The following is a 14084-nucleotide window of genomic DNA, read 5'->3' as shown; positions in this document are numbered from 1 at the left end:
TTACAGTGACACAGGCAATAAACACAGAAATATCTGAGGCATGTAAGAGCAGAACAGCAGTAATCATGGAGGACTTTAACTTGCACAGTGATTGGGTGAATCAAGTTGTTGGAGGAAGTCTTGAGGAGGATTTCATAGAACGTCCGTGATGGCTTTCTTGAACAGCATGTTACTGAACCTACAAGGGAATGTGCTATCTTGGATCTGGTCCTGTGTAATGAGACAGGTAAAATTAGTGATCTTGTAGTTGGGGCAAATACCAACAGTGCCATCACAACAGACATCTCAGTCCATGGTCAGGAACTTGAGACAGTGCAGCAATTCAAATACCTGGGGGCAATCATCAGTGATGAAGATGAAGACCAGAAGTCCTGGCAAGAACTGCACAGACAATGACTGCACTATCAACACGCAAGACAATATGGAGGGACAGCAACATCACCATGAAGTATGAGATCAGACTCCTGCGTGCATTGGTATTCTCCATCTTCCTGTACGCATGTGAGACATGGACCCTCACAGCAGAGCTACAGAGGAAGATACAGGCATTGGAAATGAGATGCTATCTCAATTGGGCATCTCAAACTTGGACCACGTCACAAACGAGCAGGTCTGCAAGACCATCCAGCATCACATTGGCCCCCATGTAGACCTTCTCACAGCGGTGAAGAAAAGAAAGCTGAGATGGTACAGCTATGTAGCAAGATCCAGTGGCCTTGCAAAGACTATTCTACAAGGAACTGTGGAGGGGAAAAGAAGGAGAGGTAGATAGAGGAAAAGATGGATGGACAACATTAAAGAACGGACAGGGAAAACATTTGAGGTGACCCAGGCTCTGGCACACAACCGCGACAGATGGAACAGACTGGTGCAAAGCTTGACATGATGGCGCCCCAACGATTCCACCAGGAGTTTAGGGTGCAAGGCAAGGCAAGTTGGAGATCCTCTTGGAAAGAGTGATCAAGTATGATTGAGCTTCTCATACAACTGAAGGGTGCAGTAATTCAATCTAAAACCAGTGTATTATATCTAAACAATGGAGACTATAGCAGAGTGAGGGAGAAGTTGGATAGGATCACAGCTATATGGTGGGACAGTTAAGGAACAGTGGAAGACTTTCAAAGAGATTATTCATGGGCTCAACAAAAGCATATTCCAGTCAAAAGCAAGGACAGTAAGAGTGGGGAGAGCCAGCTAGGGGTAACTATGGTAATAAAAGAAGGCATCAAACAATAAGCTTGTGCATACAAAGTAGTGGGAAACTGGAAGATTGGGAGGATTTTATAAAAAAACAACAAAGAACCACAAAGTGAGCAATAAACAAAGGGAAGATGGATTATGAAAATAAACTAGCATAGAATATAAAAACATAATAAAAGTTTTTCTGATTATATTAAGCAGAAAAGGGTGGCCAAAGTGAATGTAGGTCCCTTGGAGGATGAGAAGGGGGAATTGATATTGGGTAATGAGGAATTGGCAGAGGCTTTGAGTGACTATTTTGTGTCAGTCTTCACGGTGAGGACACATCTAACATGCTAAAGAAAGATGTTACGGATGCGATGGAGGTGAGGACCTTAATACAATAGCGATCACTAAAGAGGTAGTGCTGAGCAAACTTGTGGACCTGAAGATAGACAAGTCCCTTGGTCCTGATGGAATGTATCCCAGAGTACTGAAAGAAATGGCAGAAGTTATAGTAGAGGTGATGATTTACCAAAATTCTCTGGACTCTGGGCAGGTCCCAACTGATTGAAAGGAGGTGAATGTCACACCACCGTTCAGAAAAGCATGTAGGCAAAAGGCAGTTAACTATAGGCCAGTTAGTTTAACATCAGTAGTTAGGAAAATGCTTGAAGCTATCAGTAAAGAAGGAATAGCGAGGCATCTGGAAATGGATCCATCATGCGGCCGCAACATGGATTCAGCAAAGCCAGGTCCTGTTTGACAAACTTACTGGAGTTCTTTGAGGATCTAATGAGCGCAGTGGATGGAGGAGAACAGATGGACGTTATTTACTTGGATTTCCATAAGGCATTCAATAGGGTGCCATGAAAGACTTATCCATAAGATAAGGATGCATAGAGATGGGTGCGATGTATTAGCATGGACAGAGGATTGGTTAACTAACAGAAAGCAGAGAGTTGGCTGTTACTCTGGTTGGCAATCAGTGGTGAGTGGTGTGCTGCAGGGTTCAGTGCTGGGCCCGCAAATGTTCAAGATATACGTTAATGATCTGGAAGAGGGGACCATGTGTAGTGTATCTAAGTTTGCTAATGACACAAATTGAGTGGAAAAGCAAATTGTGCAGAGGATATGGAGAGTCTGCAGAGAGATATAGATGGGTTAAGTGAGTGAGCAAGGGTCTGGCAAATGGAATACAATGTTGGTAATTGCGAGGTCAGCCACTTTGAAAGTAAAAATGGAAGAGCAGATTATTATTTAAATGATAAAAGATTGCAGTATGCTGCTATGCAGAGGGACTTGGGAGTGCTTGTGCATGAATCACAAGAGATTAGTTTGCAGGTGCAGGCTATCAAGAAGGCAAATAGGATGTTGGTCTTCATTGCTAGAGGGATTAAATTTAAAAGCAGGGAAGTTGTGCTGCAACTGTACAGGGTACTGGTGAGGCCAAACTTGGGAGTACTGAGTGCAGATCTGGTCTCCTTACTTGAGGAAGGATATACTGGCTTTGGAGGTGATGCAGAGGAGGTTAACCAAGTGGATTCCAGAGATGAGGGGATTAGACTATGAGGAGATATTGAGTCACCTGGGACTGTACTCATTGGAATTCAGAAGAATGAGAGAAAGGCTTATAGAAACATAGAAAATTATGAGAGGGGTAGATAAGATAGAGGCAGGAAAGTTGCTTCCACTGGTAGGTGAGACTAGAATTAGGGAACATAGCCTCAAGGTTCAGGGGAGTAAATTTAGAATGGAGATGAGGAGGAACTGCTTTTCCAAAGTGTGGTAAATCTGTGGAATTCTCTGCCTAATGAAACAGTGGAGGCTACCTCAGTAAATATGTTTAAAACAAGATTAGATAGATTTTTGCTTTGTAGGGGAATTGAGGGCTATGGGGAAAAGTCAGGTAGGTGGCGATGAGTCCTTAGTTGGATCAGCCATGATGTTATTGAATGGTGGAGCAGGCTTGATGGGTCAGACGGCCGACTCTTGCTCCTATTTCTTACGTGCTTATGTTCTCATAGGGCAAAGGGGGCACCTTGTTTAGGCAATGTTCTTAATAAATATTCCCCCTCTGTTTTTACCATAGAAAAAGGCGTGAAGACATGGGAACTAGGAACTATGGAGAGGTCTTCTGAGACTGATATCTTCTCTGATATCTTGTGGTCTTGGGGATAGTCCGTATTGCAGTGGAGGTGCCTGTAGATTGGAGGGTAGTGAATGTTGTGCCTTTATTTAAGAAAGTCAACAAAGATAAACTTCAGAATGGGAGACCAGTAACTCTAACATCTGTTGTAGGTAAGTTAATGGAGGGGATTCTGAGGGGTAAGGTTAGGGGCAGTTATCGTGGCTTTGTGCATGGAAAATCAGATTTTATGAACAACATTGAACTTTTTTGGTGATGTAATCAAGAAAGTTGATTAGGTTAGGGTGGTAGATGTGGTTTATATGACCAGTAAGACCTTTGATAAAGTTCTGCGTAGTGGACTGACCTGGAAGATTACATCGAATGGAATCTAGGGAGAGTTGGCTGTTTGGGTGCACGATTGACTTGTTGGTAGAAAGAAGAAACTGAAGGATTGGAGGTCCAGAGGCCTCTGTCTATCGGTGTGTCTCATGGTGGTGGGCCCATTGTTTGTTAACGATTTGGATGAGAATGTATGAGGCACGCTTAGTAAGTTTGCTGATGACACGTAAGTGCTGACCATTCTACCTACCAAGAGAATTATTTACCACAATCTTGACCACAGTTTGCATACTGCCAAAGGCAGCAAGCACTCAATGTATTGAGTGCCATGATTAACAAACAAGAAATAACCGTCTCTGCTGCCTTTCACATCCTCGCTGGGGACGTCAGTCAAGCTAGCTTGAAATCTTTCCCCATTTACCATCACCAGCAGCACCAGAGGACCCAACACACTCAACTACTGCTAGACTACCTTCAAGAATGCCAACCATTCCATTCCTAGACCACATTGTGGGAAATCTGATCATTTAGTTGTCCTCCTCCTGCCTGCATACGGGCAGGCGGGGGTTGAAAAGCAAGACACCAGAGGGAAGGACAGCAAAAAAAAATGGTCATGGGAGGTAGAGGAGCGACTAAAGGATTGCCTCGAATTGGTGGATTGGCTATGTTCCAGAGGACTAGAAAATTGCAAATGTGTCTCCACTGTTTAACAAGGGCGGAAGGCAAAAGAAAGGAGATTATAGGCCAGTTAGCCTAACCTCAGTGTCAAGTCAAGTCAAATTTATTTGTAAAGCACATTTAAAAACAACCCATGTTGACCAAAGTGCTGTACAAACCATAACAGGTAGCTAAAATCACAAATACAAGAAACACAGATATAAACAACAAGGCACACAGCTTATAAGCACAAAATAAACAACACAGACTCAAACTCAGCCACGTCAGGAAGATTCAAAGGCTAGTGAATAAAGTGGTTGGGAAAGTGTTGGAATCCATTATTACAGATGAGGTTTCAGGGTACTTGGAGACTAATAATAAAGTAAGTCAAAGTCAGCATGGTTTCTGTAAAGGGAAATCTTGCCTGACAAATCTGTTAAATTTCTTCAAGGAAGTAACAAGCAGGGTGGACAAAGGAGAGGCAGTAGATGTCAGAAGATATTTGATAAAGCGCCACACGTGAGGCTGCTTAACAAGATAAAATCCCATGGTATTACAGGAGAGATACTGGCATGGATAGAGGAATGGCTGACAGACAGGACGCAGCAAGTGGGTGCCTTTTCTGGTTGGCTGCCAGTGACTGGTGGTGTTCTTCAGGGGTCAGTATTGGGACCGATACGTTTCACATTGTTTTGTCAATGATTTGGATAATGGAATTGATGGCTTTGTGACAGTTTGTGGATAATATGAAGGTAGGTGATTGGCCTTTTAGTACAGAAGTAAGGAGGAAACTTTTTAGCCAAAGAGTGGTGAATCTGTGGAATGTGCTGTCACAGACTGCAGTGGAGGCCAAATCCATGGGTATATTTAAGCGGAAGTTGGTGCCCCAACCAATCAGGAATCTATCAAGGGATTATCATGAGAAGGCAGGTGTATGGGGTTGAGTGGGATCCGCGATCAGCCATGATGAAATGGTGGAATGGACTTAATGGGCTGAATGGTTTAATTTTGCTCCTATGTCTTGTGGTCTTGTAGGTGAAGGGGTAGGTAGTGCTGAGGAGGCAATGTGATTGCAGAAGAGCTTAGTCAAATTAGAAGAATGGGCAAAGTGGCAGATGGAATACAGTGTTAGGAAATGTATGATACATTTTGGTAAAAAGTACAGAAGTGTAGACTATTATTTAAGTCGGGAGAAAATTCAAAGGTGCAAAAGGGACTTGGGTGTCCTCATGCAATATTCCCAGAAAGTTACTTTACATATTGAGTCTGTGGTAAAGAAGGCAAATACAATGTTGACATTCATTTCAAGGAGAATAGAATGTAAAAGCAAGGTGACAATGCTGAGGCTTTATAAGACACTAGTCAGGCCTCCGCTAGGGTCTTATAAAGTAGAGAGTAATGAATGTATGGAATGCTCTGCTGCAAACAAGGGAGGTGCAGGACTGCTTTGAATTAATGGACTGGACTATATTCAGGGATTCATCTTTGACTCTGAATGAGTACGCCACAGCTGTCGCTGACTTCATTTAAAAACTGTGTGGACGTGTGTGTTCCTATGAGAACTTGATGAATGAAAAGCCATGGATGAGCAAGGAGTTTCGTGGTCTGCTGAGGGATAGATCTGTGGCATTTAGGTCTGTATGAGAAAACCAGGTATATCTTGCAGAGGTCTATTTCAAGAGCTAAGGAGCAGTTCCAAACGAGGTTGGAGGCGACATTGGATGCACGTCAACTCTGGCAGGGTTTGCAGGCTTTTACTTCCTACAAAACGAAACCCAGTATCATGAATGGCAGTGATGCTTCACTCCAGAACGAGCTCAAGGTCTCATATACTTGGTTTGAAAGAGAGAATAAAACTGCCTATGAGAATCCCAGCACCCAGTAACCCCGTGATCTCTGTCTTGGAGGCCAGCATCATGCTGTCCTTCTGGAGGGTAAATGCTCGCAAGGTGACAGCCTCTGATGGAGTACCTGGTGAGCCTCTGAAAACCTGTGCCAACCAACTGGCAGGGGTATTCAAAGACATTTTCAGTCTCTCATTGCTACAGTCAGAAGTTCCCACCTACTTCCAAAGGGCAGCAATTATACCATTGCCAGAGAAGAGCAGGGTGATCTGCCTTTATGACTCATCCAGTAGCACTCACATCTGCGGTGACGAATTGCTTTGAGAAGTTGGTTATGGCTAGAATCAACTGGACCCACTGCAATTTGTCTACGGTGAACGCGATTTCATAGGCTCTTCACGCAGCATTGGATCATCTGTCAAATGCTGTTTACAGACTACAACTCAACTTTTAATGCCATCATTCCTAAGTTTTGATTGAAAAGCCTCATAACCTGGGCTTCTGTACCTCCCTCTGCAACTGAATCCTCGACTTCCTAACTGGAAGACCATAATCAGTGGCATTGGAAATAACATTTCCACCTCGCTGACAGACAACACTGGTGCACCTTGGATGTGTGTTTATTAGTCTGTATTTGGAAGTCCCACAGGATCTTTGCTCTGCCATTCTCCACTACCTTCTTGGGAGTTTCCCATTTGGACTTGGGAGTGTCCAATCTATGCTCAGTGCAGGTGTTCCTGTACACAATTCTTGCAACTTGATTGTGCCGTTCAGTGTATGCTGTCTCTGCCTGCATCTTGCACCCTGCTACTATGTGCTGGATGGTTTCACTAGACTCCTTGCATAGTCTGCATCTTGGGTCTTGTCCAGTGTGATGGACCCCTGCTTCTATTGTTTTTGTGCAGCCATGAGCAGTGCCTCTGTGCTCTCCCTTAGCCCTGCATTTCTAGCCATTGGTAGGGCTTTCTTATGTCAGCCACCTCTGATATCTGGCAGTGGTACATCTCATGCAGTTGCTTGTTCTGCCATGGCCTCTAGTCCTTGGGCTGTGCTTCACCCTCTTCCATTTTCATGTACCCTGCCTACTGTCTGAGGTATTCTCCTAACAGGTCGTCCTGACAAACTCGTGAATGTTTTGCATTTCTTCCAGGACTGTGTGGCCTTGACACTTCCAATCCTGTTCTCTTTTATTTTGGTGGGTGTACATTCGCTCGATGTTGGACTTTGGGTGTATTGTTAGTAGTTTCCAGGTCTTGACGTCGGTGGCTTCCAGTTCGTTCTTTGGCCAGTACACAATTGTGGCTGGGTACCTGATGGCTGATAGGGTGAATGTGTTGATGGCTCTGACTCTGCTGTCTTTTTAGGACTTGTCTCACTCTTTGGAGGTACTTGAATGCTGTAGCCTTTCTTGTGTCCTCATCGTGGCTTCCACGTGCTTGTAGGATCCCCAGGTATTTGTAGCTGTCCTGTATGTCTGGTATGTGGCCTTCGGGTAACTCGACTCCTTCAGTCTTGATGAGTTTGCCTCTTTTCACTACCATCCAGTTGTACTTTTCCAGTCCAAATGACATCCCAATGTCTCTGCTATACTCCCTTATCAGGCAGATTAGTGATTCAATGTCTCTTTAATTTCTGGCATGCAACTTGATATTGTTTGTGTGTGTGTGTACATACTGTAATTCAGATTTTTATATTATCTATTGCATTGTACTGCTGCTGCAAAGTTAACATATGTCACGACTTATGCAGGTGATATTAAATCTGATTCTGATTCTGAAGACCTAGGCCTCGATATCTCCCTGTGCAGCTGGATCCTTGGTTTCCTCATTTGTAGACCCAAGTCAGTACAGATTGGTAATGACTTCTCCTCCACATTAACCATCAACACAAGTGCACCACAAGACTGTGTGCCTAGCCCGCTGATCTCTTTGCTTTACACTTGTGGCCAAGTTTTGCTCCAATGCCAAATCAATGCTGATGATGCCACTGTTGGCCAAATCAAAGGTGGTGATGAATCTGCATATAGGAGGGAGAATGAAAATCTGGTTGAATGCTGCCACAACAACAATCTCTTACTCAATGTCAGCAAAGCCAAAGAGTTGATTATTGACACAAGATTCTGCAGATGCTTGAAATCTAAATTAACACACACAAAATGCACTTAGGAACTCTGCAGGTCGGGCAGCATCTATGAAAAGTAATGAAGAGTCTACATTTTTGGGCCAAGACCCTTCATCAGGACTGGTGAGGAAGGGGGCGGGGAGAAGCCAGAATAAGGTAATAGGGGGAGGGAAGATGTGCAAGCTGAAGATTATAGATGAAACCAGGTGAGGGGAAAGATGTGTAGGTAGGGCAGGGGGGAATGAAGTGAAAAGCTGAAAAGACTGAACAAGAAGGACTCTGATAGGAGGGGAGAGTGGACTATGGGAGAATGGGAAGGGGAAGTAGGAGGAGCACTAGAGAGGTGATAGGCAGGTGAGGAGAAGAGAAGGGGTAAGATTATTATTGATAATTAATGATCAGCTGATTATTGACTACAGGAGGAAGAATCCGGACGTCCATGTGCCATGGGACTAGCGTGTAAGGGCCATCACACAGAACCTCTGTTGCCTTAGAGGTTTGTGCAGAATTGGCACATCATCTAAAACTTTGACAAACTTCTGTGGATGGTGGAGAATATCCTGACAGGTTGCATCACGGCCTGGAACGGAAACGCCAATACCCATGAACAGAAAAGCCTACAAAAAGCGGTGGATGCAGCTCAGTTCATCACATGCGAAACCCTCCTCACCACTGAACAATCTGCAAGGAGCACTGCCACAAGAAAGCAACATCCATTGTCAAAGACCCCTACCATCCAGGCTATGCTCTCCTCTCACTGCTGCCATTGAGAAGGAGGTACAGGAGCCTTGCATCCTACCCCACCAGGTTCAGGGACAGTTATTACCCTTTGATCATCAGGCATTTTGGTCGGCGTAGACCAGTTGAGTCGAAGGGCCTGTTTCCATGCTGTTTAACTCCATTACTGTGTCCTCTCCACATTCATCTTGTAAATCCCCTTCTGAACCTTGTGTGTTTCAATACAATTACCTCTCAGTCTGTAAACTCTGGTGAATGAAAACATAAAAATAATGAGGAGGAGTGAAAAAAGGATTCGGATTCTGGGATTGTGGAGGAATGAAAAAAGGATTTGGATTCTGGGGTTGAGGAGGAGTGAAAAAAGGATCAGCCATGATTGAATGGTGGAGCAGACTCGATGGGCTAGATGGCCTAATTCCGCTCCTATGTCTTATGGTCTTATGGTCAACCTGTCATCATACGCCAACTGTTTCCTTCCAGTATATTCTAGATCAATAATGGAATTGAAACTGTGTAGCTGCCATGGTGGGATTGGAATCTGGCTTACAAGAATGATAATTTAACTACTGTGCTACTTAACTCTCTTTGTTTTGTTTAGCTTCTGCCGTATGAACAATCCTCACTACTGGAACTTATTAAGACTGAAAACAAAGTAAGTTCATATTAGGCTGTAAACAATAGTCAGTCTTCTCATTAATATTTAATCAGTTGCAATGTCAATATGTTGAGGTTGTGTATGCTTATGAAATTAGTAATTATCTTTATTATAAAGTTTTGTGTTGTGGTACGTTGGATAGTACTTGTTGCAGATATTTCCAATATGCTCTGTACTAGGATTGGAGTTTCAGTGGTCTTAGTTTACTCTGCTTTAATTAACCAAGTCTGGGTTCCTTATTTAATCTGTTTCAGTAATTTAGTTCAAAATCCTTGTAGAAGTGTCTTGTACTTGAGCCAGTCTTAACATTTAGGTATTAAGGTGTCAAAGCAGTTAACTTAGTAGTAAATGGTGGAGTTTAGTGCTGCTTGGAAATTGTGTTCTTGACCCGAATATTCGTTAATTGTGTGAAATTGTTTTGTAGGTGCTGAATAAAGTAATAACAGTTTATGCTGCTCTTTGCTGTGAAGTAAAAAAATTGAAATACGAGGTATGGGAAGTATCATTTTTGATTTTCATCTGTTTTCAAAAACAGTAACTGGCCTATTTGTGCTTTTCAAGTATCTGAATTGTTTTGTCTTCTAGGCTGAAACAAAATTTTATAATGGCCTTCTGTTTTATGGAGAAGGAGGTTAGTTGGATTTACTTCTAATGCAATTTGTCAGTAGCAAATGCTTTTATATCTGTATATTCACAATCTAAACCTGGGTTATTATGCTCTGAAGTTACATGGAGTGTGAAGCGCAGATTCAAATATCGCTGTAATGATTGTACGTTCTAGTGCTAATTGTTTGGCGACAATAAAGTATAAAGTGTGACTGCAAATGCCAGAATTGGAGAAACACACAAAGTGCTGGAGGAACTCGGTGGCTCAGGCAGCATATGCTGTGATCTTTCTGTACTAGTGGGATATTTTGTCTGACACATTTACTACCTGTTGGGAAAAGTTGACTTGGGTCCATGTGATGTTGAATACATTTAGAAAAAAAAATTAACAGCCTGATTTCTCACTAGGTTAGAGGTCATGCAGCCTGTCAATCCATCCAAAGGATTTGCCTGCCCCCAGCATTCTCCCACCACTCCCCCGCACTAAGGGCCAACTACAGAAGCCAGTTAGGCTACCAACAAACACATCTTTGGGAATTTGTAGGTATTGGTGCACCTAGGGGAAACCCATGTGTCCACAGGGAACATGTGCAGACACCACACAGACAGGGACTGAGGTCAGGATCAAACCTGACTGCTGAGAAGCTGTGAGGCAGCAGCGTCAACTTCATTCCATCTTCTTGGAGCTTCATCTCTGCTCTCCGTTGGAATTGACTTTATCCAGCAGTAATTAGGACTCTTCACTTTACTTGCCCCTGCCTGGTTTTAAAACCAACGCTATTATGCTGCTGCACAACATTCTGATAACCATTTTGCTGGTTCTGTGTGCAGCTATATTGTATTTTGCCAATATCAAAGCAGTGTCTTGAATTTTTAGACCAGAGGTCTATCAGTAGCTGTTCTGTTTATTAATTCTACTACATTGATGTTTTTTTCTGGTCAGTAACTTGTTAGAATGCACAAAAGCAGCTTGGGAGAAGGTACAGTGTATGATTCTGTAAGCATCCGATCTCTGTTTCCTTGTTCCCCTAAACCACCAATCCAGAGGGATCCAACAATGTTGCTTTCTGTTTTAGTCACAGATTCAAGTATGGCTGAAGGGGAGTCGCAGGTCCAGATGGGCAGATTTATTTCTTTCTTGCAGGTATGCCTTTGTCCATTCAGTTGTTTCAGAAGATCATGAGCATTTATGATGAGTTGTCATGGCTTGTGTGGGGGAAGAGAGTGACGTTGGACAGATGGACACTTTGCAGCAACAAATGTAATACCAGGATAGTATGTTTGCTGTCTGGTACCAAAAAAAGAACATAACTAAGTTTCTCCAGATGTCCCAGGGTGGGGAGAGGGAAGTGTGGGCTGGTGTTGAGGATAACGTTGATGGACCTTGTTGATTACAATGAAATGGGCAGAAGGGTGTGTGTGGTCCTGCAGGTAAGCTGTGGGAATTTAAAGCACACTGCTATAAAACTCCAGTAATCCACTGTCTGACTGTTTGGCATGTGGCTCATGAAATCTCTTCTATGCTCCTTTTATACTTGCATGGTTCACTGAAAATATATTGTCCTGTAGAGTTACATCTGGAAAGAAGTGCATGACATCTAATAGTCCAGAAAATCTGCCAGTCTGGCATCAATGAAGTCCTGAGTTTGCCAGACTTATTCATTTATTTGGCAATACAGCACAGTAACAGTTTCTTCTGGCCCAGTGAGCCCATGTGACCAAATAACCTAGCGACCCATACCATACGTCTTTGGAATTGAACCCGTGTCGCTGCTGCTGTAATGTCATTATTGTTATTTGGATTATTATGGTTTTACTGGAGCACTTCTGATGACTTACACTTTGGTTTCCAAATACACAGGGCATAAGATGGTGGGTAGTGGATTTGAACAGAAGCGTGGATGGAGGGGTTGTGGGGGCTGTATATTCCTGGGCTATCGAGACTGGTACTGTGCAAGGTTCAACTTTAATCACTGCAACTGATTGCACTGCAATTGGTCAATTAGTGAAGGTTTGTTAGATGGGTATGAGAATGAAACTTAGTGATTTCGGAATGCGGGGAGGGAGATTTGCATGTGGAAGGTAGGGAAATAACAAATAGAAAGGGAACAGCAGAGGAAATTGAAGCTAGGCAATGCTCACTTGTATACACTTTATCATCAACCAGAACATAAAGCTGAAAGCTAGACACTGATAGGCATTGAAGAAATTACAACCTGTACCAACAAAGCAGAAGCACTTGTTTGCCCACATCTTTTCCAAGGTGTCAGGCCCTCTTTGCCACATTACAGGAAAGATGAGATAGGTCAAGAGAAGGTTGGAACAGGGAAAATGGATATAGCTGGAATTTCTTCTGCTCAAACAGAGAAGACTGCCATACTCAACCTTAAAGAGTGGTGATGAGGAAGGCTTTATTTTCCAGAACAGGTCAGTGATGTAGATTATGAACATTTTTTCTCTAGTATAGTAGGAATGTAACTTGTTATAATGGGATTTTGGAAAGTAAGGTTGGCGTGTTAAGAAATGTGTTAGGGTATATGGTTTGTGACCATTGAGTTAGTAAGTAGAAGAGTTTGAAGAAGTAACTAAAATGAATTGTTCCCACTTTTAGGAGTTGTCCTGTTTTACTACGAGGTGTTATGAGGTGATAATGAATATTGTTCAACAGCTGGCTTCACTCTACACCAGCAGTAAGTAAGTAAATTTCCATTGTATCGTAAACCATTGGAGGAACTGATGAGAGAAGAATTTAGAAACAACCCTACTTTTACTCTGTGCTGAGGAATATTGGGTATGGGGGAATTAAATAATACCCTCATGCTATAACAATTGGACTTTGCCTATAAATTATTATAATTCCCATCAATTTCCCAAATCAGTCATTCTGAGATCCACAAGCAGAACTGTACCATACGAAATGAGAGGTGACTTAACAATTATCTGGGAGTGAGAGAAATGAAATTTTCTTAAAATCAAGATAATCTAAAAGTATACAATCACAAAAAAAATGTAGATTATGCTTCAACAGAAAGGAGATCCTCCTTGTAATTAATGTTTATCTTTCTTTCTCAACTTCTGCATTGAATTCTGCATCCTGAATGTTGTGTGATCCTCACACAAGTAGTGAGGTGTGGACCGTTTAGCTCTGGGTCTTTGACCAGAGTTTAGGCCAAGTTTCTGTTCATTGTGAATTATTTTAATTCTTTATCCCCGCTTTTTATTGTAGAAATAAAGTCATATCCATTATAAATAAACTTGTATTACTGTTTTCTTTCCCTTAGGACTGCTCCAAAAATCATAGAAACAACAGGGGTTCACTTCCAGGCAAGCCATCGTTCTTTTTCAAATTATGTTTAAAAGACTTATTAACTTGGTCTATGTTATTTTAAAGTACATCACTATAATCTGTGTCAAAGCATTGTTAGGAGATGTGCTTAAATAGGCAGTTGGTCTGTTGATGAAGTAATGCTGCCAACTGTACAAATATTGTTGCAGACTGTGTATGAACACCTAGGGGAATTGCTGACTGTCCTCCTCACTTTGGATGAAATAATCGAGAATCACGTCACTCTGAAGGACCACTGGATCACATACAAAAGGTTAGAATGTACTAAATGCAGAAGGTTTCGCTGGTGTATGATTCACTTGAAGATTACATTAGTTTACTAACTAATTTAGTGTTGCAGGCATGGTTTTGTCTATTGCATGGCACAATTCTCACCTGAAGTGGCTATTGAAGAAGTATGTGTATTTCCTAGAAGGTGCAAGAACAAGTCAGGCAGGTTAGTGTCATGCATGACGACCGTTTGGTTCA

General features: G+C 42.5%; 1 protein-coding gene across 3 annotated transcripts in view; it reads left to right on the top strand.

Moving 5' to 3' along the window:
• washc4 (WASH complex subunit 4) overlaps window positions 1-14084 on the top strand; it is a 115528-nt gene that overhangs the window by 27965 nt on the left and 73479 nt on the right. For all 3 annotated transcript variants that reach the window (XR_011882965.1, XR_011882964.1, XM_072241680.1), the window contains exons 3-9: window positions 9608-9661; window positions 10089-10154; window positions 10250-10295; window positions 11347-11414; window positions 12882-12964; window positions 13552-13594; window positions 13766-13869. Coding sequence is in view for 1 of the 3 variants with exons in the window: in XM_072241680.1 (XP_072097781.1) it covers window positions 9608-9661; window positions 10089-10154; window positions 10250-10295; window positions 11347-11414; window positions 12882-12964; window positions 13552-13594; window positions 13766-13869 (464 nt within the window). In the remaining 2 variants the exon portion in view is untranslated. The remainder of the gene's footprint in view (window positions 1-9607; window positions 9662-10088; window positions 10155-10249; window positions 10296-11346; window positions 11415-12881; window positions 12965-13551; window positions 13595-13765; window positions 13870-14084) is intronic.

Source organism: Mobula birostris, chromosome 23, assembly GCF_030028105.1.
Source record: "Mobula birostris isolate sMobBir1 chromosome 23, sMobBir1.hap1, whole genome shotgun sequence".
NCBI classification, from domain to species: Eukaryota; Metazoa; Chordata; class Chondrichthyes; order Myliobatiformes; family Myliobatidae; genus Mobula; species Mobula birostris.
The sequence above is the reverse complement of the archived record's forward strand: the minus strand, read 5'-3'. Positions and strand labels throughout refer to the sequence as shown.